Here is a 23,805-nt window from a genome sequence, read left to right on the forward strand (position 1 = left end):
TCTATTTCTTCTTTTTCTCATTCTTCTTGCGTCAACGAAATTTTAGGTTCTGCCGCAATGGGAGTTGTCCGACTAAGCTTCTTCTTTTCTCCCTCCATAGTTTTCCCACTTCGCAATGTCACAACCTGACATTGCTTTTTACCTGGTCCCCCAGGTTGCGTGGGTGTTCTGTTGAACTCGACAGAGCCCCTTGCGGTCTATTCTTTAGCTCACTTGCAATCTGGCCCATCTGTAATTCTAGATTGCGGATGGACGTAGCCTAACTTTGAAGCACCATTTCATTTTTCTCTATATATTGCTTCAATAGTCTTTCTAGGGAGGAAGATTGCAGTGGTTGTGAGCTACTTGCTTGATTGCTTGTCTGACCGTTGTTGCATGGGAAGATTCTGGTGGCCCTTCTTTCTGTGCCATGGATTGGAAATTCTATTGTTGATTCCTCCATGTAAAATTGGGGTGGTTTCTTCACCCGGGGTTGTAGGTATTCGAAAAGGGGTTATTTTTCACAAAGTAAATGGACTGTTGATTCTATGGGAATTCTTCCATTGCATGCCCATCAACGCAAGTCACACACCTTGTGGTGTTTTGACTAATTGTGTTGATTTTTCCAGTTTGTGGTGTTGGGCTGCTGATCGCAATTCCTTGAATTAAGTTCATCATTGCGGTCATCTGATTTTGTAGTGAAGCAATAGCACCATTACTTGCGTCATTATCTTTGATTCTCAATCTCTGATCACTCTCTCTCCAATCCTCATCGTTTTTAGAGATGCGATCCAAGATATTCACCTCGTCAACGCAAGTCGCACACCTTGTGGTGTTTTAACTAATTGTGTTGATTTTTCCAGTTTGTGGTGTTAGGCTGCTGATCGCAATTCCTTGAATTAAGTTCATCATTGCGGTCATCTGATTTTGTAGTGAAGCAATAGCACCATTACTTGCGTCATTATCTTTGATTCTCAATCTCTGATCACTCTCTCTCCAATCCTCATCGTTTTTAGAGATGCGATCCAAGATATTCACCTCGTCAACGCAAGTCGCACACCTTGTGGTGTTTTAACTAATTGTGTTGATTTTTCCAGTTTGTGGTGTTAGGCTGCTGATCGCAATTCCTTGAATTAAGTTCATCATTGCGGTCATCTGATTTTGTAGTGAAGCAATAGCACCATTACTTGCGTCATTATCTTTGATTCTCAATCTCTGATCACTCTCTCTCCAATCCTCATCGTTTTTAGAGATGCGATCCAAGATATTCACCTCGTCATATGTCTTATCAAGCAGACCACCAGCGGCTACCGCATTGGCAGCATTCTATGAAACAGGATTCAAACCATGATAAAAGATTTCCGTCTGAAGGCAGTCTGGCAAACCATTGTGTGGACAGTCCCGGACCAACCTCTTAAACCTCACCCAGGCATCACTGAGCGATTCGTCCATGTCTTATTCAAAATTTGTTATGAGTTTCCTTCGTCTAACGTTCTCAGTAGGTGGGAAGTATTTCTTCATGAACTTCTCCACGACCTGTTCCGATGAAGTGATCTCTTCCGGCTCAAAAGAATACGCCTATTTCCTTGCCTGATCACAAAGAGAAAATGGGAACAAAGTTAGTTGAATTATTCGGCAGAGATGTTTGGGAACATAAAAGTATTGCAGATTTTGATAAAGCTACGGAGGTGGGCATGTGCGTCCTCGCCACGCCGGCCTCCGAATTGTCCTGCATTCTAGATCATCTACAGCATCATCGGTTTCATTTCGAATCTACTGCATCGAGGGTAGGCCTCATGATTCCTAGAGAGAAATCATAGAGGTTTGGCGAGGCATAGTCCCTAATGGGTCTATTGCGATCGTTTGCCAGCATGATTAGATTCGCCATGATGTTGTTTTCGTTTGGTCCTCTGTTTCCATGCTGCTCTGCCATCTCTTCTTTATCTGACTGGTGTCGTTGACAATCTCTTAATCTTCGTCTAAATGTCCTCTCAATCTCTAGGTCATAATTCGCCAGAGATTGAGAGTTTGCAAAGAGATCAGAAAAATTACCGTTAGCACACTATTTTGCCGAAGTCCCCGGCAACGACACCAAAAACTTGATGCGTTTTTTTATGAAGTGAAATTATGGATGATATGCGATGGTGAAATTGCGTTGAGCACTCAAAATTCCTCAGCGGAATCTAAGTGTAAATTCCACTGACTTTTCTGGTAAGTCTAGGGTCGAACTCAGGGACTTGTGAAAACAGGTTGCAGTGGTAATTTTTATGAAAACTTTGCGGTAACCAAATAAATCAATAGTTGTTGAGGTTGTTGTTTGCGGTGATGAAAAATAAATAAATGTGGCGGATTTGAGAAAAACTCGGATTGCGTGATAGATGCACTGAGTATGCAGATGAACGGTTGAGAAGGTCTTTAGCTAGCGTTATTTGGGAATGCGTCAAACTATGCGATCATGCTACAACCATGCACAGCAAGTCATTTTCCAATGCAAATGCGATGCTCTTAAGTCTAGGACGCATGTGTTGAATGCCAAAGTGTCCATAAAGCTTATTCTTAAGTCTTTACTCTGGTCCTATTCGATGATGCAAGATGCATAAAGGCAAGGTGACCGCACACAATCATGTATGCGATGCGTTAATAGCAAATAGTGCTTATTCCTAAGCTCTTATCTCTTGATTATCATTCTAATCTGACTCTCTCGAGCCTAGATTCTAACCTGACTTTCCCAAGCCTAAATCCTGTCCATAGACTACCCTCCCGAGTATCTCTAATGGACGAATGAAGCATACATAATACAAGATAATCGCATAAAATGAAGATTCCCAGTTGTGCTAGCTAAATACTTCTCAACCCATTCAACAGATTTAGCTACTCATGCGTAAATAACAAAGAGTAAACAGATATAGAGAAGGAAATTCCATTTTCATAAATGAGTTTGAGTACAAAATAACAATGGAAGATAAAGGTAGAGAGTCTGGTAGCAATTCCTTGTTGACCGAGGCTTTTGCACTGTCAATCTCTATTCGGTTCCAAAGATATTCCTGCTTCCACAAGCATCGGCCCTTTCTCTGTTCTGGCAGCTTCCAGCGCTCTCCCAAGCTTACTGGAACGATCTGTTTGCACAACCTTCTTCTCTCGCGTCCGCCATAAAATGAAAAAAAATCTAAGAACAAGGCTAAGCTATGAACAAAACGGTAAACTCGTAAAAACTACTGAACCCCTTTTATGAAGGATGCCTTTGGTATTTATAGAACTTCCAGGGTGAAAGGCGGCTTCTCTCTCATGATTTCACAGATGGGACGGCTTTAATTCCTGATTGATGCGCCGAATATTTGTCACCGAAAAGCTGAATGTACTTGTTCGTTAGCGGCTGTCAACTTAATATAGATTCGACTGTCATCAGCTTTCTGTCCCATCGTGATTAATTATACCTTTCACCCAGATGCGCCCACCAAATTGCGCTGACCAGGTTGCGACAATCCTTATTGAGCAAATGTTGTGAGCACAATCACCGCAAAGCCTTGCGGTAATGCTGTACTCAACCAATGATTTTCTACGATCGCAATTTCCGCCTTGTATCAATGGATTTTCTGCATAAAAACACAAAAATCAACTGTTTCTATGCGATGAATGCATGCAGCCGCAATATAATAAACTTAATGCTTTTTGGATGCAATTTAACATATTTTATCAACGCAAGCAAGCATTGTTTAAGAACTTAGTACTATGATAACGTGCATTTCTGCCCATTATCAACCATCTCTAGTGAATCTCGAAGAAAACATAACCTCTGGTGAATCCCGAAGAATAACACTATCTCTAGTGAATCCATAAAGAAACACAACCTCTGGTGAATCTTGAAGGATAACACCACCTCTGGTGAATCCTAAAGGATATCACCATCTCTGGTGAATCCTGAAAGAAACACAACCTCTGGTGAATCCCGATTGATAATACCACCTCTAGTAAATCCCGAAGGAAATATAATCTCTGGTGAATCCCAAAGGATAACACCACTTCTGGTGATTCCTGAAGGAATCACAACCTTTAGTGGGAAACTAACTAACAGTAAGGACACTACTGCTACTACAACATCATAGCATGGCTCTATAACATACATATACATACATCTCAGATTCTTAGATCAAACATAATCTCATAGGATAACCTATACTTGTCTCATGCCAACATTCAAACATATTCTCATAGAATACATATACTCATCTCATGCTAGCGTTCAAACATAAAGAACACATATATGCTAGAAATAAAAAAAATCTCATAGAATAACACGTACTCATCTCATGCTAGACATCAAATATTTATATGTGCATTTAATCCCTCAGGTCCTCATATCGAAGAAGACGTACATCAATCATACCACCAACCAATCATGCTATTAATCAGTCATACTATCCCTTATCTTACTAGCATACACCTAGTGCCTGGCTCATGGGCAGTTCCAGTAGTAAGATCACTTACCTCAGTCGAAAATCCACAAATGAAATCGAACAACCAAACGAAAACAGCAACTCTAAGAGCGGCCCTAACACGAATACCACCATCAAATTTAAGTCCAAACAACAACTGCAAAACCTCATATCCAAAAACAAAAATACCCAAATGACACAACTCACAACGATTACCAAAATTGAAATGTCCAACAGGTTACCCAATGACAAAACCACTACAAACTTCCTCGATGGTGCCCCTCTGACTTCCAAGCTACTCCAAAACTCTACTTAAAAATCCAACCAAAGGCATGTAAAATTGATAATGAAGCACAACACCATGGTCAATAGTCCTATTTGAGAAAATAATCACCAATTTACCCAAATCCACAAGATCCGGCAAAACCCAACGACGGAAAACTTACCCAAAACAGATCTGATGGAAACCATGAAGGCGGCAGGGGCTAGGCAGTGTCGAACGAACACGACTGGCTGGTGGAGGCTTCGGCCGACGAAGAGCCGAAGAGAGATGGAAGAATGCTCGTGGGTCGCAACTAGTGGAGATGACAGTGCGACGAGTCGAGCGACATAGCGGAGGAGATTGGCTGGGAGACAGACTTTGCGATGGGCCAAGCGTATCTAGCACGGATGGTCGTGAACGGAAGGCGTTAGGTGAGACGGAAGAAGGGATCTAGACGATCGCTGCTTGTAAACGAGATCGAGTCAACCTGCATGCGAACGGCAGCCCACGAACGATCGACAAACTGGTGGTGGCTCGATCGGACACGGGTGGTGGCTGACTAGAGAAAAGGAAGTCGGGCGAGGCTAGGGCACTAAGAAGAATATGAAGATGGGGGGTCTAGGAAAAACGTGAGGGGTGAGGGAGAGAAAGAATTTATTTATAAAAAATTAATAATAATAATAATAATGTATAAAATAAAATAAAGTAAAAATAAAATACTTTATTTTATTTTATCATATATCATTTTATATCATTTTATTCTTTCCCTTCCAATTTTGTTTTTAATCCCGGTAGACATTCATTTGTGCATAAATTTCTAAACTATAACATGACCACAATGTCAAGCTATAATGGTCAAATTATGCAATGCGAATGTCATTAATGAAGAAAAATGATTTCGTAACATAGTTAGTAATTAGTCCTTAATTAGAGTGTAATTGCTAAACAGAATGGTCATTAAATAAGAAAAATGACCTATACACAATAATTATTAGCCCTTAATTAGGGTGCAAATGCAATTACTAAACAGAAATATTCCTAAATAAGAAAAATACAGATCATGTTAACTTAGGTTCATTCTTCCTTTCCTCATCACATTCCATATTTAATTTTTCATATCTATAAATTCCCTTCACTTCACATCTCAAAACTTACCCTTTTAATCTAAATTTCCTTCAATATGTGGACTCAAAAGCCTCTCATGGCCATTTTCTTAGCTACTTTCATGTTCGTCCTATGCCAAACTCATGCACAAAACTCCCCTCGTGACTATGTTGCATTACACAATCATGCTCGTGCACAAGTTGGGGTTGGCCCTGTTACATGGAATAAAACAATAGCGGCCTATGCTCAAGCTTATGCCAATAAAAGGAGGAATGATTGTGCGATGGTTTACTCAAGTGGGCCTTATGGCGAAAACATAGCCGCAGGCTACTACCCAGAGATCACTGGAGCGTTTGCAGTGAAGTTGTGGCTGGAGGAGAAACCTCTATACAATTACACATCAAATTTGTGCATCAAGGGCGAGTGTAACCACTACACTCAGGTGGTGTGGCGAAATTCGGTGCATATTGGATGTGCTAGAGTGCCTTGTAAGAGTAACTCTCAATTTGTTATATGTAATTATCATCCTCCTGGAAATATCTTTGGACAAAGGCCTTATGATTCTTCACTCTAAATAGGAATATAGTTTTTTTGGGATATGCTCCCCAATCAAGCCTAACTACTCTTTCATAATTGAAAGTGATACTATGTATTATTTGTCAACTATAATGGGATGGACAAACCTAATAGTTTGTGGAGTCTACATTATTGAATATGCAATAATAAATCTTCTTATTACATGTTTATAACTACATGGAGCATTTTCAAATAAAACATAAATTGTAAATTATTGTTAAAGTAATATCGATATCATTTCTTGACCTAAAATTTTTTTGTTATTATTAGAAATGGCTAATTTTTTTCGGCTACATTATTAACAATGGTTAATAGTCAATAATCCAAAGTCAAATTTTGATTAACCAAGATTAATTAATTTTAGTTATCTAAAATTCGTCCCCAAAGGAAAACATTATTTTTGTGTTAATAATTTTGCATCTTAAACTTGAGAAAATCATAAGTAATCTGTGATTAAATTATTATAACTTAACCACAAGTTTAGGAAAGCAAAAAAAATCCACGCTCATTTATTTATATCTAAATAATTTCTCTCTTCTAAAAAAATCACTTACTGCCGCAGACAATGACAATAATATAATACAACACTCAAAAAGTGCTCTTCTAGGGCTTAGGATTAAGTTAGTTTTGACCATTAAATGTGTACTTTTATGCTTTTCTGTTTGTTTTGTACGAATCGACTATTTTGAATGAACATTAAAGACTTTGAAGCAATAATAGAGAAAATAGGGTCTAAAGAGCCAATTTGAAATCTAAGGCATTGAAAGATGAAGACTATGGGCCAAAAAGATGTCTCGAAGCGTAGCTCAATGCGTTGAACCTGTGAGCAAGGGTTGTAATGGTTATTTTTAGCATTGTGACCCTATCATGTTGGGATAAAAATTGCTTTTTATGTCATAACTTCTGGAGTAGGTGGCCATTTTGGGCAATGATCGCTCGTCTTCTTCATTTTTCACCCTCTATCCATCTACATTATTAGATTCATTGATTTTGAAATTTAGGTGAATCTAATATGCGACTACACAAGTCAAAGACAATGTTACAAATAATATAGAAGACAATAAACTAAACTTTTAGAATAAAATAAAGATAAACACCTAGACATTAGTGACCCAGTTCAGTGCAATCACACTACGTTTAGAGACAACGTGGCTGAAAAAAAGTGTTAAGCGATTACAATGAAGCACTTATCTGTTAAAAAACTTCTATAGAGAATCTCAAAGAGCTTACTTCTATTGAAGATTTTATGCTCCCCCTAAACCTAGGACTCCCTTCTTGTTTTATCACTCTTTTCATCTTCTTGTTTGAAAGGCACTTCAAACAAGATAAACTAATGATCCCCTATAAACAAGAATCTCTCCTAGAGCTAAAACTTATACTCCTCTAAGTACAAAACAAATTTAAAAGCCTATTCTTCAATGAAGTAGAAACAATAACATATGTTGCAGCACAAGACAATAGCCACAACCTCACAATGGGAATACACTATTCTTTTTAGCACGATGCCCTAACTCGGAATCATCTACATGAATTCGTCAAAAGGCCTAACCTTACAAACCAAGAGGAAACTTAATATTTATAATCCCTATAAGGAAACAATTTTGTAAGGGAAAACAATCTTTCCAAGGACAAAAATAGAAAATAGCTTAAAAAAATATACAACAAATAAAATAAAATTCCGTAGAAAAAAATAGTCCAGACACCCAATATGTTCTTGACAAATGTAAAAACATGTAAAATTTTCATGTCTTTGAGGTGAACAAAAGCTACTTTTTTTGGATAGAGGCGATGACTTGGAGTTTAAGAGGAATGGATATTGAGGACATCATTGAAGGATGTTCTAGAACTTGAGGACAAGAGTCAAGAGACTTGCTTCTTTCTCCTTCTTTGGCGTGGCTTTTATTTCTTTGTTTTTGGATATGTTATGGATTTCCTATGTTTGTATCAAACCAATAAGTTTCTAAGTTCATTATGAAGGGATCGAATTCCACAATAAAGGTGAGCGATCGCTTTGCTATTAATTTTGACTTAAAAAATAGTAACACGAAAAAGAAAAACATACATGGTTAAGTAGAGGAAAACAAAGGGAAGAGAAAGATTACCTTTGAAGATACCTCTTCAAATCTTCTCTATAATAATACTCCACTCGTTATCAATGAACTAATCTCCCGATGAATAGTGACGCCATGAAAAGAGTCGTTCCTAATATTCTCTGGTAAGGATTGATTATGTGGGAACCTCTTTTGAAAGTAGAAATGAAATTTTACATAAGAATATGCTTGTCTATAAACTATCAAGAAACACAGATGTTGAGAGAGAGAAATGTCTTTTTTTCGTAAAAAACTTCCCTTTCACAAATGAAAACTTATCTTCATTTAAAAGGCTACACTCACTTCCCCACTCCCCTTTGTAGTGGAGTTTTTATTTTTATTTAATTTATAATTAACTTAATTTAATTTAAATTAAATTAATTAATTAACTAATTTAATATGTCATATTTAATTAAATATAATTTTGAATCATATTCAAATGTATGAATATTAACTTGTAGTTTTAATATGAATCCAATTCATATTATTTTAATATTTGAATCTCATTAAAAACTTAGATGATTTAATTTTGAATCTCACTCAAAATTTAGTATATCATATAATGTATTTATATACATTATATTAATTGTATGTCATATAATGTATTTATATAAATTCCCCTTTAACCAATTTGAACAATTCAAATTCTATCAAAACTAATGATCCTTGTTTTACCTGTTGTGAGCTAGAAGTGGGACATAATGGACCTTTAGTTATAAGCTCCAATAATACGAGATTAATTAATTAAACTCTTGAATTAAATTAATCAATATTTATTAACTATGGGCACTTCACTAAAGACTTATAGTTGTATTCTTATAAACTATAGAATATTTTGCATCCATAGATTTAACCATTACAACTAAGTCAATCATTCACGAGTTGTTCGTAATTATAGTTGGGTCAAATTACCGTTTTACTCTTGTAATTACCTCTTACTCCTTAAGTAGCACTAGTCCTCTAATGAATAACTTGTTTATAATACAACTATAAACCAAGTCCCTCTCGAGTTAGTGAGATGGTGGAGTTACATTATTCAAGTCCAAGAGTTAGTACTTAAGGGAACAACTCATCTACTTACCTTATAGACAAGAAGGAGTGAATTCTATCTTGGGTAGCTATGCTCTCAGCTCCTTACTCAGTCTCGTCCCCAAAATGGTAGGAGTATTGAGTCGATGACTCGGGCCACTCTCACCCATACAAATTAAAAGACGATCCACCATAGGTAGGAGTTCATAACTCACTCAGGATTGAGATCGATTTACATATGGTAATCATATGGAGTATTAATCTCTTCAATCAACAACGTATTACAAAGAGAGATTTAAATATTTTGTGGTTCTATCTTATTATACAAACTCATTGTATAGGATACCCCCACTCACATTTCTCTACATAAATGATTTGGAGCAAATCATTTGTAACATTTACAAAAAGAATGATGGATAAATAAAGGTAAAAAATGATTCAACCTTTCAGGTGCTATGCCTTAAGAGACGCACCCATATCATGCCAAGATAGTGAGTTACGCATGGACAGAAAACTACTACTACTTGGTCTTGTGTCAAATTCCTTTTGTTGGAGTTAATGTCATAAATCGAGTGTCACTGGTAATTTGTAAAGACAAATTATATATCTAATCAAATAAGAGATATTATTAATGTTTAGAGTGCATTAATTCAATCCAATGAATTAAGATTCAAGGAGACATGCAGGTGGATCACGTTTAAGTGATAATCTTAACCATCTATAGTAGATAGATAAGACTAGATACCTTATCCTGGTGACACTATGAATATGGCATGCTTTGTAGATGTTACAATTGTTGTAAAGTGCTATAAATGATCTGATCCTGATCGTTTACGTGGAGACATGTGAGTGGGGGTTTTCTATACAAAGAGTTTATATAAGACCGGACCGCGAAATGAACCTGTGAAGGTCTTTGAGCAAAAACATGGGGATCGGTCCAAGTTTTATTTTCACAAAATCAAAATTACAAAATAAAAATATTATGCATAATCAAGAATTTACAACATGTAAACATAAATGAAAAAGAGAGAATTAGGGTGAGAGAAGACTTACCCTTGAAGAACCTTTCTTCATGAAAACCAATTCTCTACGAATTTGTCACAAATAATCATGAATAGAAAAACAATCCAAATGAACACCACCACAATAAGAACCTCCTTTATTCTCTTTGAGGATTAGAATCACTATGAAGTTGTGAGGTCTTAGATTTTTGAATGAGAGGGAGAAAATTGAGAGGAATTTTGTTTAAAAGAATATTGGGAGCCACTTTTCCATACACGCATTAGATAGAGAGAAATAAGGGGAATGGAATGGTCGGCCACTGGATTCGTCGTCGCCTGTGAACCCGCGCCTACACAAATAAAATTTGTATGCAACGAACTAACCCCTTATACTAACTAGTAATACAAGTAGCAAGTTCGGGGTCAAATCATAGAGAGTCGAATATCAATTCCTCAAAGATTGAAACTTGTAGGAAGTAACCAAAATGGGGGCAGGGGGTTGTGAAAAATTGTGAAATAAATTTTAAGAAAACAAAAGGTGCGCAGCGTAAACGAATGCAAAAAATTTATCAATCGAATAAATACTTAGCTTGGGTTATTATAGTTTAGTTCATTCCTCATCAATTCTATCATAGACTAATCAAAAGATGCGTGAGAAAATTCGAATTAAAACTTAGCCTACTCAAGTAGAATCCAACTCAATAGTCCATAAAATCAAGTTAAATAACAGAAAAGCGAGAATCCTTAACTATTCAATCAATCAACATGCATTAAGATTCAAGGCAAAGCTAAGCCAATTAATTGATTTCCATCGTCTAACCAATTAATTGATTGAGATTTATCTAAGTTATAAAGTAAATGCTTGCTAATTGGAATCCCAAATTAACACAACAAACTAACTTATCTCATGCTTCTAGGTGATGACTACCTAACGATTACAAATTAGGGCCAATCAAAGAAATAAATTGAACATGCATAGCTAATTTGTCAGATTATCCCATACACGAAAATTTAAGAATATGCTCAAGATAAAATCTCATAAATTCATTATAAAACTCACAGAATTACAATATGAGTCTCAAGAATTGAATCGAAACCAAACTAAGTTCTTACCCTTTAGCTAGATCAGAGAGCTAAAATGAGGTAGAATAGAGTGACGACACCCAAGATCGGGTGTACTCAATTTGATGTAATGGACTGACCAAAATTGTTCTTTTATAAAACTATCGCAGCGGCACAACGATAAGAAGAGCATTGCAACGCTACGGCACATAATGGTCGAGCAATAGGCAAGCGTCACAATGTTACCTTGACGCAGTGTTGCACGCATGCTGAGGCTGTACAACCGTCAAACCACGTAGCGTTGCAATGCTTTAGGGGAGCATTGCAACACTGCCTATTCTGTCGTAGAGCGTTTGAGGGCAGGGTTGACGAGCAGTGCGACGGTGGCGTTGGAGCATCTTCCAAGCATTGCAACGCTTGGGACAGTGTTGCAACGTTGCCCTGCATCCTAGCATTCTATCCAATGGCTTTGAGCTAGCGTTGGACTTAGGTTTAATGAGAGTGTTGCAACGCTCGGCAGGGTAGCATTCTTCATTCCTTCATCATTTGATCAATTTAGCTCCTAACTTCGTCACTTTAGTGCCTTTTTGTCCCGAACGCTTAATTCGACTACTTGTACACTCGAGTCCTACAAAATAATGAATTTAACCAAATTAAGTAGCTAAACAAGCCTGAGCTAAGCGGAAGAAGATAGCACATTTCTAGTGCTATCAGGGAGTGACAACTCCCTCCCAAAACTATTTTTCAAAAATTAATTAAAATAATTTATTTAAAAAATATTTAATATATATTTATATGATAACTACTTCATCATATAATATATATTAAACTATATGTTTTATCTAATATAGCACATAACCTATAGTTTAATATTGTATCAAATACATTATAACCTATAGTTTCCATTCTCTCAACAATGCATGATATCTAATATAAATCCTATTTATATTAAATTTAATTATATGAATCCAATTCACATAATTAATATTTAAATCATATTCAAATATTTATTTCCTCTCAAATAATGTATCAAAAACATTATAGTACTTATATCATATATAATTAAGTAAAATTAATTATATCACATATAATTAATTTCCTCAAATAATTTGAACAATTCAAATTAATCCAAAATTCAAATTGGACTTGTAGATTGAAGTTCCAATGATACTTGAATAATTAATTAAACTTCTTTCATTAAATTATTCAACATCCACTAACTGACGAGCACTTCAATAAAAACCAATAGCTACACCCTTCGCACTACAGATATATTTCTGTGTCCATTAGGTATAACAAGTCAACAGGGCAATGACCCTTCACAAATTGCTCATAAGTACAGCTGGGCCAAAATTATTGGTTTGCCCCTATAGTTACATCTAACTCCTTAAGAGCCATTGATCCCTCTAATGAACAATAAGTCATAGTCCAACTATGACCAAACCCCTCTTGGGCTAGAAAAGAGTGTGGTGCCACATTGTTCAAGCTCCAAAATCAGCTTTTAATGGAGCAATTTATCTACTTACCCCGACATTGGTGAAGGAGTGAATTCCGTCTTGTGTAACTGTGTTCCTAGCTAGCCAATCAAGCGAATCCCCAAAATGCTAGGCTTATTAAGTCAGCAATCTGGCCATTCTCACCCATACAAATCAAAGGACCGCCTTCATAGGAAGGAGTTCACAGTTCACAAAGGAGTTAGGTCATGTCACCTATGTTCATCTTGGTGAAATGTAAGTCTCTATTATGAATGATGTTATATTATACAAACCCCTTTGTATAGAATACCCCCGCTCACATGTCTCTACATAAATGATCAGGATCAGATCATTTGTAGCACTTTACAACAATTGTAACATCTACAAAGTGGGTCGTACTTGTAGTGTAACCAGGATAAGGTATCCAACCTTATCCATCTACTGTAGTGAAGGATCTCATACCGAGAGTTCCATGAGCATGTTCAGATCGCTCCGATTTCACCGTGACCGATATACAAAAGATATACATTCAACACATATAGTTATGCACATTATTCTAATTATCGGCATGCTCAGAACATCATAAATAACAAAGAAAGGGTTCAATACCAGTTGAAGACTCTCTTTGAACGTCTGAACCCTAAGTAGTAGAAACCCTCCAACAGATCTACCAACACTCGGTGGGTATATCGACTGCAACAGCACGATCAGTACGAACATGAACACTGCAGCGGGGAAGACACCACCACTAGTGAACTCAGGTATCCTCGGAGTGAAAACCCAAAGAGTGGGCATTGGTGAGTTTGGTAGAGGACGGAGAACAACGCGTCATGTAGACGATAAGAAAGTGGGAGATAAAACTGTGCTATCGTCTAGCAGAAGTGCTTATCGTATAGAAGAGCTACACGATCATGTATGAAAAGCTGAACGATCGTTTAGGAAGAACGTATACTATTGTTTTGAGAAATCGTGAGGTAAACGATCGTTTGGACAGAAGAGCTTCTATCGTATAGGCTCTCGCGATCGTTTTCATGAATTCTTTTGGGCGGACGAAATTAATGAATGCACAATTTGAAAAATGAAAACGCTTTTCATTTTTATCCCGTTGGTTACCATAACCAACGCAGCTCACTACCCACGTCTGAACGTGGAAGAATTGGTTAATTATCATATAATTAATCAATTAATTAAATAATAAATATAATCATATTATATTTATATCCTATAGTTTGATATCATATATCTACTATAGTATTTTCTCCTCTATTTGATATAAACCATATTTATATCTAATTTCCTCCAAATGAATGTATCTCATACATTTAGTCAATTATATCATATATAATTAACCAGTCCAATTATATCATATACAATTGAACTTCCTCTTGTCAATTTGAAATTTTCAAATTAACCCAAACACTGGTTCTCGACTTTATCCAAGCTACCTAGGTGACCTAATGGACTTGTGGCTTGAAGCTCCAACGGTACGTGAGTAGCTAACTAAACTCTTTAGCCACGAGATCCACCATCCGTTAACTGTTAGTGATTCCACTAAAGACCAACAACTGAACTCTTCTTACCATAGACATATTTCTGTGTCCATCGGATATAACCAATCATGAGTACGATGACCCTTCACAGATGCTCGTAAGTACACCTGGGATAATTTACCGTTTTGCCCCTGTAGTTACATCTCACTCCTTAAGTACTAATGATTCCTCTAATGAACAATACAACATAGCCCAACTATGTGTGAACACCTCTCGGGCCAAGAGAAGGTGTGTGGCACCACATCGTTCAAGCCTCGAAATCAGCCCTTAAGGGAGCCATCTATCTACTTACCCCTACCTTGGGGAAGGAGTGAATTCCATCTTGTGTAGTTGAGTTCCCAGCTCCCAAATAAGATGAATCCCCAAAATGGTAGGTTTGAATCGATGACCTGGCCACTTGCACCCATACAAATCAAAGGACCGCCCTCAATGGCAAGAGTTCCCAACTTACTCAGGATTGAGGTCATGTTATCTATGGTCATCCTAGTGAAATGAAGTCTCTGTCATGAACGGTGTTATATAACGAGACATTAACACTTCATGTTCAGGTCTTATACAAACTCTATGTATAGGACACCCCCACTCGCATGTCCCCAACATAAATGATCAAGATCAGACCATCTATGACAAGTCACAACACTTGTGACCATTCCACAAAGCGGGCCGCGTCCACAGCGTTACCAAGATAAGGTTTCCCTCCTTTATCCATTTACTACAAACCATTTTGGTCATCACTCAAGACATGATCCATTTGTATGTCAACACATACATGCTTGAGTCACATACAGATAACCAGGGATTTTATGTTTATTGGTTTGTGGTAAAGCAAATTAAAACAATTAACCGAGCAAAATATATGATGTGAAGTAAATATCATATATTAACAACATAAGTGTTCGTACATACTGTTTACAAACTACAGGACATGAGACTTTAGGGCATCAACCCTAACAATTTCCCATTTGTCCTAAAGCGAAGTGGGGTGCACAAAAAACTTAGTACAAAACAATAAACTAGGGCATAAAAGCCCAGTACAAGAAAATCTCCCACTTGCCCTAGTCCAGCCGCGGGCGATCCTGTAGACCCATGCTCTGTAGGTGACCCTCAAACACTATAGCCCTGGGAGCCTTCATAAATGGGTCAGCAACATTGTGCTCCGAAGCGATTTGCGTGACGATCACGTCCCCTCGCTTCACTATCTCGTGGATCAAATGATACTTCTGCTCTATGTGTTTACCACGCCATTGACTCCTTGGCTCTTCGCCATTGCCCCACTATTATCATAATAGAGGGTAATGAGCCTAGACATATCTAGAATAACTTCCAGGTCTGTCAAGAACTTCCTAAGCCAGACGACCTCCTTAGCAGCTTCGCAAGTCGCTACGTACTCCGCCTCTATAGTGGAGTCGGTGATGCACCCCTGCTTAGTGCTTTGCCATACTATAGCTCCTCTGTTAAGAGTAAAGACTGACCCTGAAGTGGACTTGTGAGAGTCCTTATCAGTCTGAAAGTTAGAATCCGTGTATCCTGTAAGGATCAAATCCCTAGAACCATACACGAGCATGTAGTCTCTCATTCTCCAAAGATACTTGAGTATGTTCTCCACTGCGGTCCAGTGACCCTGGCCTGGGTTAGACTGATACCTACTGACTATGCCTACAGCGTAGCAGATGTCTGGATGAGTACAGAGCATCGCATACGGTAGTAGGCCCTTCTTGGAGTTCTACATCGAGTACTTGAGCAACAACTTGTCAATGTACGAGGCTTGAGACAGTGCTAGCACTTTGTTCTTACGATCCTAAAAGATCTAGATACCTAGAAAAAACTGAGCCTCTCCCAAATCTTTCATTTGGAATTGGGTCGCTAGCCAGTTCTTAACTGCAGTCAGTAGACCTACATCATTCCCAATGAGTAGGATATCGTCTACATACAACCCTAAGAAGACTACTGAAGTGTTGATGATCTTCTTGTATACACAAGGTTCATCAACATTTTAGTCAAAGCCATATAACTTGATCGCAGCATCAAAACGTATGTTCCAAGATCGAGACGCCTGTTTCAGTCCATAAATGGACCGATTCAGTTTTCAAACCTTTTGTTCTTGACCCTAGGCTATGAATCCCTTGGGTTGCACCACATAAATGGTCTCCTCAAGATTGCCATTAAGAAAGGTTGTCTTGACGTCCATTTGCCAGATCTCATAATTATAATAAGCTGCAATGGACAGGAGGATATGGATCGACTTTAACATGGCAACAAGCGGGAATGTCTCCTCATAGTTGACTCCCTCTACCTGGGTATAACCCTTTGCCACAAGTCGAGCCTTGAAGGTTTGTACCTTCCCATCAGCACCCGTATGTAGATCCATTTACAACCTATAGGGCGAACCCCATCAAGCTGATCTACAAGATCCCATACTGAGTTGAAGTACATTGACTCCATCTCGAGATCCATGGCCTTGACCCATTCATCCCGGTCAACATCCTCCATTTCCTTCTTATAAAATAATGGATCCTCAATGCCGCCATCTGCTACCATAGCAAGGATTTCCGTGAAACCAAGATAGCGAACGGGTGGGTTTGCAACCCTCCCACTACATCGAGGTTCCCTCAACTCTTGAGGTTGAATCGATCTATTGGATGAACTCCCATCAACAACTCTTGTTGATGTAGCAAGCTCTTCAACAATTCTAGTTGAAGTTTCAGTAGTTTCAATGGAAAGCTCATGCAACACAACTTTGCCTTAAGGACTATGCTCCCTCATATGATCTCCTCAAGGAAAGTAGCGTTTGTTGAAACAAACACCCTATTTTCCATTGGATCATAAAAATAACCCCCTCGTGTACCTTTGGGCATTTTCTTTTGGAGAAATTTGTTGACGTTTAGATTGAGTTACAACAGTTCTGAACATTTCAGTATTACGGAGGGAATTAATGGCTAACGGCCTTAGCACATATAAATTCAATTCCAGATTTGCTATGCAAATAAGGACACCATCTTTATGAATAAACGCTTTATTCAAATCAAAAGAAACAGTGTATTTACATTGCAATAAACACTTTCCAGAAATGAGGTTCCTTTTAGTTCAGGAATAATTTGTACATCATTTAAAATAAGAAACCTATTTTGTAAAGCTAACTGGAGTCCTCCCACTACCACAGCTGAGATGACGTGCCCGGTGCCTACTCGCATCGTCATCTCACCAGCTTTCAGCTGTCGCCAAGATCTAATCCTCTAAAAAGAAGAACAAACATGGTTAGTGGCACCTGAATCAATATCCAAGCAGAATCACCATTCTCCACTAAACAAGTTTCAAGCACAAGTAAATCATATTTACCTTTATTAGCCTTGGCCTTAGCCTTGGCTGCTTTCTTCTCTTTCAGATACCAAGGACAGTTCCTCTTCTAGTGTCCATCTTGGTTGCAATGGAAACACTTTCCCTTAGCAACTTGTGGACTTCTCCTTGGGGCGACAGCCAGTGGGTAAGTAGGTGCCTTCTCTTTTCCCTTGCAGAGTTAGAAGAGGAAGGTGCAAACTTCGTTCCTAAGGTCGAACCTCTATGGAACGTCCTAGAGGATGCAGCAACATTTGCCTCACCCTTCTACCTCTCCTTACTTTTCAGTAAATATTGGTATGTCTGCAACTTGTTATGGAGAGTTGTAAGGTTAGTAAAGAATCACATTACTAACAAAGTGCAGGAAGCTCTCCGGCAAAGAATGTAGGATTATCTAACCTGGTTGCCCTAATCGATGGTAGACCCATTCAACTCCGCCACATTGAAGTGGACCATCATGTTTAGCACATGTTCACGAACAGAGGTGCCTTATTGCATTTTGGAGTTGAATATGTATTTAAGAGCCTCATGCATAAGCTATTCAGACGATTATCCAAACATCCCCCTCAGGGACTCCATGATCTCACGGGATGAGACCATAGGCTCATGCTTCTTAAATAAGACGTCAGAAAGACTTGCCAAGATATAGGCCCGGGCTTTCTCATTCGCCCTTGTCTATCGCTCGTATGCCTCCCGAACATTTCAAACAACATTTGGAGCTGGAATAGGAGGACAAGCCTCCGTGAGAGAGAACATGAGATCCTCGATGATTAGGATCATCATGATCATGTGTTTCCATGTTGCGAAATTATCGCCAATTAGTTTTTCAGCACTTAACAACGATAACGTGGTTGTTGCCATTTGAAAAAGTGGCTAAAAATACGAACAAAACTTTATTAGATTTTGCTAAACCACTTTTAAACCAATCAGTTTTGCAAATCAGCTTCAAGTACCCGAAGTTATAGACTTCTATTTTGCAATGATGCCCTCGTGAGGCAGGAAAAACGCCACCGGTGGGGTGATCAGTTGCCCCTTCGCTGGGATGAGACATTCTCAACCATTAGGCAGAACCAACTCTTGGAACTGAACCTAACAGTCACCATTTTTGGTCCAGAATCGTTAACCTTTAACTATTCCATGTAAGTGTAACCCCTCGCTTTCGGTGCCAGAGTCCCGCCCTAATGCGCTTACCGTGGGGAAAAGACAAATTAGGACAAGAGACTAAGTTACCTTATCCTCTTACAAGAGATCAAATAAAGAAACGCGCAAAACTGCCATCCTTTAGGGGGACACTCCCAGGGTGCCTCGAGGCGATGCACAGTAACTTTATTCAACCTAACGAGGGAGACCGAGGGATATGTTATCGCATTTCCTGCTCCCACTTACTATGAGCATTCTCTCCATCTACCTTGATATTGACCTACCCAAACACCATCCATTGGGGGGACATGCCAAAGGTGCCACGAGGCCGAGGATAGATCTCACGGTGTGGACTATTTAGGAGAAAAGTGAAAGGTTTAAGTGAAGCATCTCATGCCCCAAGTACCTCCCACTGAATGTTCTACCTAGGGTTTCATTAACCTAGACAATATGGCTACTGATTTTAGTCTAAGTCATCTTTTTAAACTTTGCTCATAAACAATGTTTGTCTATGAAATATGAACAAGTTCACGTAGTCACATTTAAGCACTTTAATGGACTGTCCTTAACTTGCATGCATGCATCAAATCTATCTAATTCACATTTCCGGGTAAGTTTCCAGGTAGGGGTGTTATGTTTCCGTCAACTTAAATACCTCAGCCTAGCCTGAACTTTCCTTAGACAAAAGGTCTCTTATAGATAGATTTTTTACACTTTAACCTTTTATTAGTCAATTTAATCCTATTAAATTGATTAAAAGATTACAGCCTTATGGTTGCTAATCGTATTAGAACCGTGATCTTAGGTCTATGTGATCCAAGGTTTAAACACTTTAAAACCATGAATTAAACCTAAGTGAGCATGCATGTCTTTCTTATTTCTTTTAGTTCTAATTTCTCTTTAACTTTTAAAAAGAAACAACTAAAACCATTGCGCACAACGAGGCGTTTATAACATTTATAAAATAACCTATGTGTCATGCTTCATACAATGTCCGGTCATTACTATATATATAACTTTTATACAACGCGTAACAACCAAGCAAACATGCTTTCTTTCACCCTTATACTATAACAATTATAATATAAAGATGATGCATGCCAATACTTTTTATGCATGCATAAATATAACTCTTATATTATATGATGCATGAGCATGCTCTTACATAATTAAATCATGCTTCTCTAAATTATAACAATTACAATAAAGAGATGATGCATGACCATTGCATAACCTAAGGTGGGATTTACTATATGTACATACCATATGACATATAAAAAACATACATCGCATGTAATAAACAAAGGATTAATGGACCGGGATGAGCCTTTATAGAAATCGGAATGAAAAATCCTATCTATTATATTTTTCATCGAGCAAACCAGTTCACAGTCGAACCGAGTCTTGAAACACCAGGAGGTCTTCATCATGTAGCAAACTCCAGCAGGTGGACAATTGTTGAGCGTGCACTAGACGATAGAAGAATAAGTAAACGATCGCGGAGACGACGATGAGGTTGCAAAGCCTGACCGTCCATGGGATCATGTAGTGCGACGACAGGTAAAAGATTTACCTTGAGTTACTAAACGATCATTTAGTCAGTTACTAATCGATGAAGCTTGCTGACTTAAACGATCGTTTAGCGCGCGCACTTTAAACGAATTGCGAGCGTCTCATCATCTACACGATGCGTGCTACCAGGTAAATGATTTACCTTGCGATACTAAGTGATCGTTTAGTTAGTTACTAAGCGATGAAGCTTGCTGAACTAAACGATCGTCTAGCACGCCTGCACGTTAAGCTATCCACGAGCATCTCATCATCTACACAACGCGATACTCAGCGATTGCGTACTCGATCGTCAACCCGATGCGACCAACTCTTGATCACATTCCCCATCGTTTAACCGATGCGTTCATCAGCAATCGCGTACTCCTTCATCTTTACGATGCGATGGACAGCGATCGCGTAGAACTTATTTTGCACGATTCGATCAACCCTAGATCGCTTCCTTCCTCGAAGAGCCGCAATGCTTGCCCAAACCTTCGACGAACAACTCAAAACTTCAAACAAACTTTGAATGCAGTCTCGATAACGATTATTAAGGCCAAAAAATGCAGGGGCCTTTACAACTGCAAATGTAAAAGGATTTAAATCAAACTGAGGCTAAACATCCCGAAAACATCCATTAATCTAGCACATCCACAGCAGATTTAACAATTAAACAGCTTAGAAATGCACCCACCTTGAATGTAAAAGTCATTTCGTTGCAACAGATGAAATCGGAGTATCAGAACCTGGCTCTGATACCAATTGAAGGATCTCATACCGAGAGTTCCTTGAGCATGTTCGGGTCGATCCGATCTCACTGTGACCGAAATACAAACAATATACATTTATCAAAAATAGTTATGCAAATAAATCTAATTATCGGCATGCTCATAACTAGATAAACAATAGGAAAGGAGTTCCATACCAGTTGAAGACTATCTTCGAACTTCAGAACTCCAATGCAGCAGAAACCCTCCAAGAGATCTACCAATGCCCGGTGGGAACGTCGACTGCAACAGCACGATCAATGCGAACACGAACGCTGCAATGGGGATGACACCACCACTAATGAGCCCCGGGTATTCTCAGAGTGAAAACCTAAAGGGTGGGCTTTGGTGAATTTGGTAGAGGACGGAGGAAAAATTATTTGTGTAGGCGATAAACAAGTGGGAGAGAAAACAATACTATCATATAGCAGAAGTGCTTATCGCACAGAGGAGCTACATGATCGTGTAGGAAATGTTGAACGATCGTTTAGGAAAAGGTGGACAATCGTTTAGCTAAATTGGCACACTATACGATCGTTTAGAGAAGCTATCCGATCGTCTAGGTGATAGTGTGCGACCGTTTAGACGCGAGGTATACGACCGTTTAGGTGGAGAACGATATCGTATAGGCTCTCAAGCGATCGTTTTGAATCACCAATGCGCGTTTCACAAATTCTTTTGGGTGATTGAACGACTATGCAAAAATGAAAACATTTTTCATTTTAACCCACCGGTTACCATAACCAATGCTACCCACTAACACACGTCCGAACGTGGAAAAATGATTAATTCTCATATAATTAATCAATTAAATAATTAATAAATATAATCATATTATATTTATGTCCTATAGTTTGATATCACATATCTACTATAGTATTTTCTCCTCTACTTGATATATATCATATTTATATCTAATTTCCTCCAAAATAATGTATCTCATACATTTAGCCAATTATATCATATATAATTAACCAGTCCAATATTTCATATATAATCGAACTTCCTCTTGTCAATTTAAACATTTCAAATTAACCCAAATACTGGTTCTTGACTTTATCCAAGCTACCCAAGGGACTTAATGGACCTATGGCTCGAAGCTCCAACGGTACATGAATAGCTGACTAAACTCTTTAACCACGAGATCCACCATCCGTTAACTGTCAGGCATTCCACTAAAGACCAACAGTTGAATTCTTCTTACCACAGATATATTTCTGTGTCCATCGGATATAACCAATCATAAGGACGATGACCCTTCACAAATGCTCGTAAGTACACATGGGCCAATTTATCGTTTTGCCCCTATAGTTACATCTCACTCCTTAAGTACCACTGATTCCTCTAATGAATAATACAACATAGTCCAACTATGTGTGAACACTTCTTGGGCCAGGAGAAGGTGTGTGGCGCCACATCATTCAAGTCCTGGAATCAGCCCTTAAGAGAGCCATCTGTCTACTTACCCCTGCCTCGGGGAAGGAGTGAATTCTATCTTGTGTAGCTGAGTTCCCAACTCGTAAATCAGACGAATCCCCAAAATTATAGGTTTGAATCAGTGACCTGGCCACTCGCACCCATACAAATCAAAGGACCGCCCTCAATGGTAGGAGTTCCCAACTCACTCAGGATTGAGGCCATTTTACCTATGGACATCCTAGTGAAGTGAAGTCTTTGTCATGAACGGTGTTATATAATGAGACTTTAACACTTCGCGGTCAGGTCTTATACAAACTCTTTGTATAGGACACCCCCGCTCACATGTTCCCAACACGAATGATCAGGATCAGATCATATGTGACAAGTCACAACACTTATGACCATTCCACAAAGCGGGCTGTATCCGTAGCGTTACCATGATAAGGTTTCCCTCCTTTATCCATATATACAGACCATTTTGGTTATCACTCAAGACATGATCCACTGGTATGTCACCACATACATGCTTGAGTCACATACAGATAACTAGGGATTTGATGTTTATTGGTTTGTGGTAAAGGAAATAAAACAATTAACCGAGCAAAAGTACAAGATGTGAAGTAAATATCATATATTAACAACACAAGTGTTTGTACATACTGTTTACAAACTACAAGATACGAGACTTTAAGGTATCAACCCCAACACACTCAATATAACAATAATTAGTAATTAACCCTTCACAGGTTGTTCGTAATAACGGTTGGGTCAAAAGATTATTTTACCCCTGAGATTACCTCTTGTTTCTTAAGTCCCACTAATCCTCTAATGAACAATTGGTTTGTGATCCGATCATCAAACCGAGTCCTTCTCGAGCCAATGAGAGTGTAGGGCCCCTTGTTCAAGATCTGGAATGAGCACTTAAGGGAACAACCTATCTACATCCCTAAGAGCAGGTAGGAGTGAATTTCATCTTGCATCCTATGTCCCCCAGCTATCTATCCGATCTTACCCCTAAAATGGGAGGCTTATTG

General features: G+C 38.4%; 1 protein-coding gene across 1 annotated transcript; it reads left to right on the forward strand.

Moving 5' to 3' along the window:
* The first annotated feature begins 5,866 nt into the window (after positions 1-5,866).
* On the forward strand, positions 5,867-6,465 carry LOC150034904 (basic form of pathogenesis-related protein 1-like). Its single transcript, XM_090315786.1, has one exon. It carries the CDS (start codon positions 5,876-5,878, stop codon positions 6,350-6,352), a length of 477 nt encoding a protein of 158 aa, XP_090171912.1. The 5' UTR covers positions 5,867-5,875; the 3' UTR covers positions 6,353-6,465.
* Positions 6,466-23,805: the final 17,340 nt, after the last annotated feature.

Source organism: Benincasa hispida, chromosome 7 (genome assembly GCF_027475165.1).
Source record: "Benincasa hispida cultivar pf3 chromosome 7, pf3_genome.v1.1, whole genome shotgun sequence".
NCBI classification, from domain to species: Eukaryota; Viridiplantae; Streptophyta; class Magnoliopsida; order Cucurbitales; family Cucurbitaceae; genus Benincasa; species Benincasa hispida.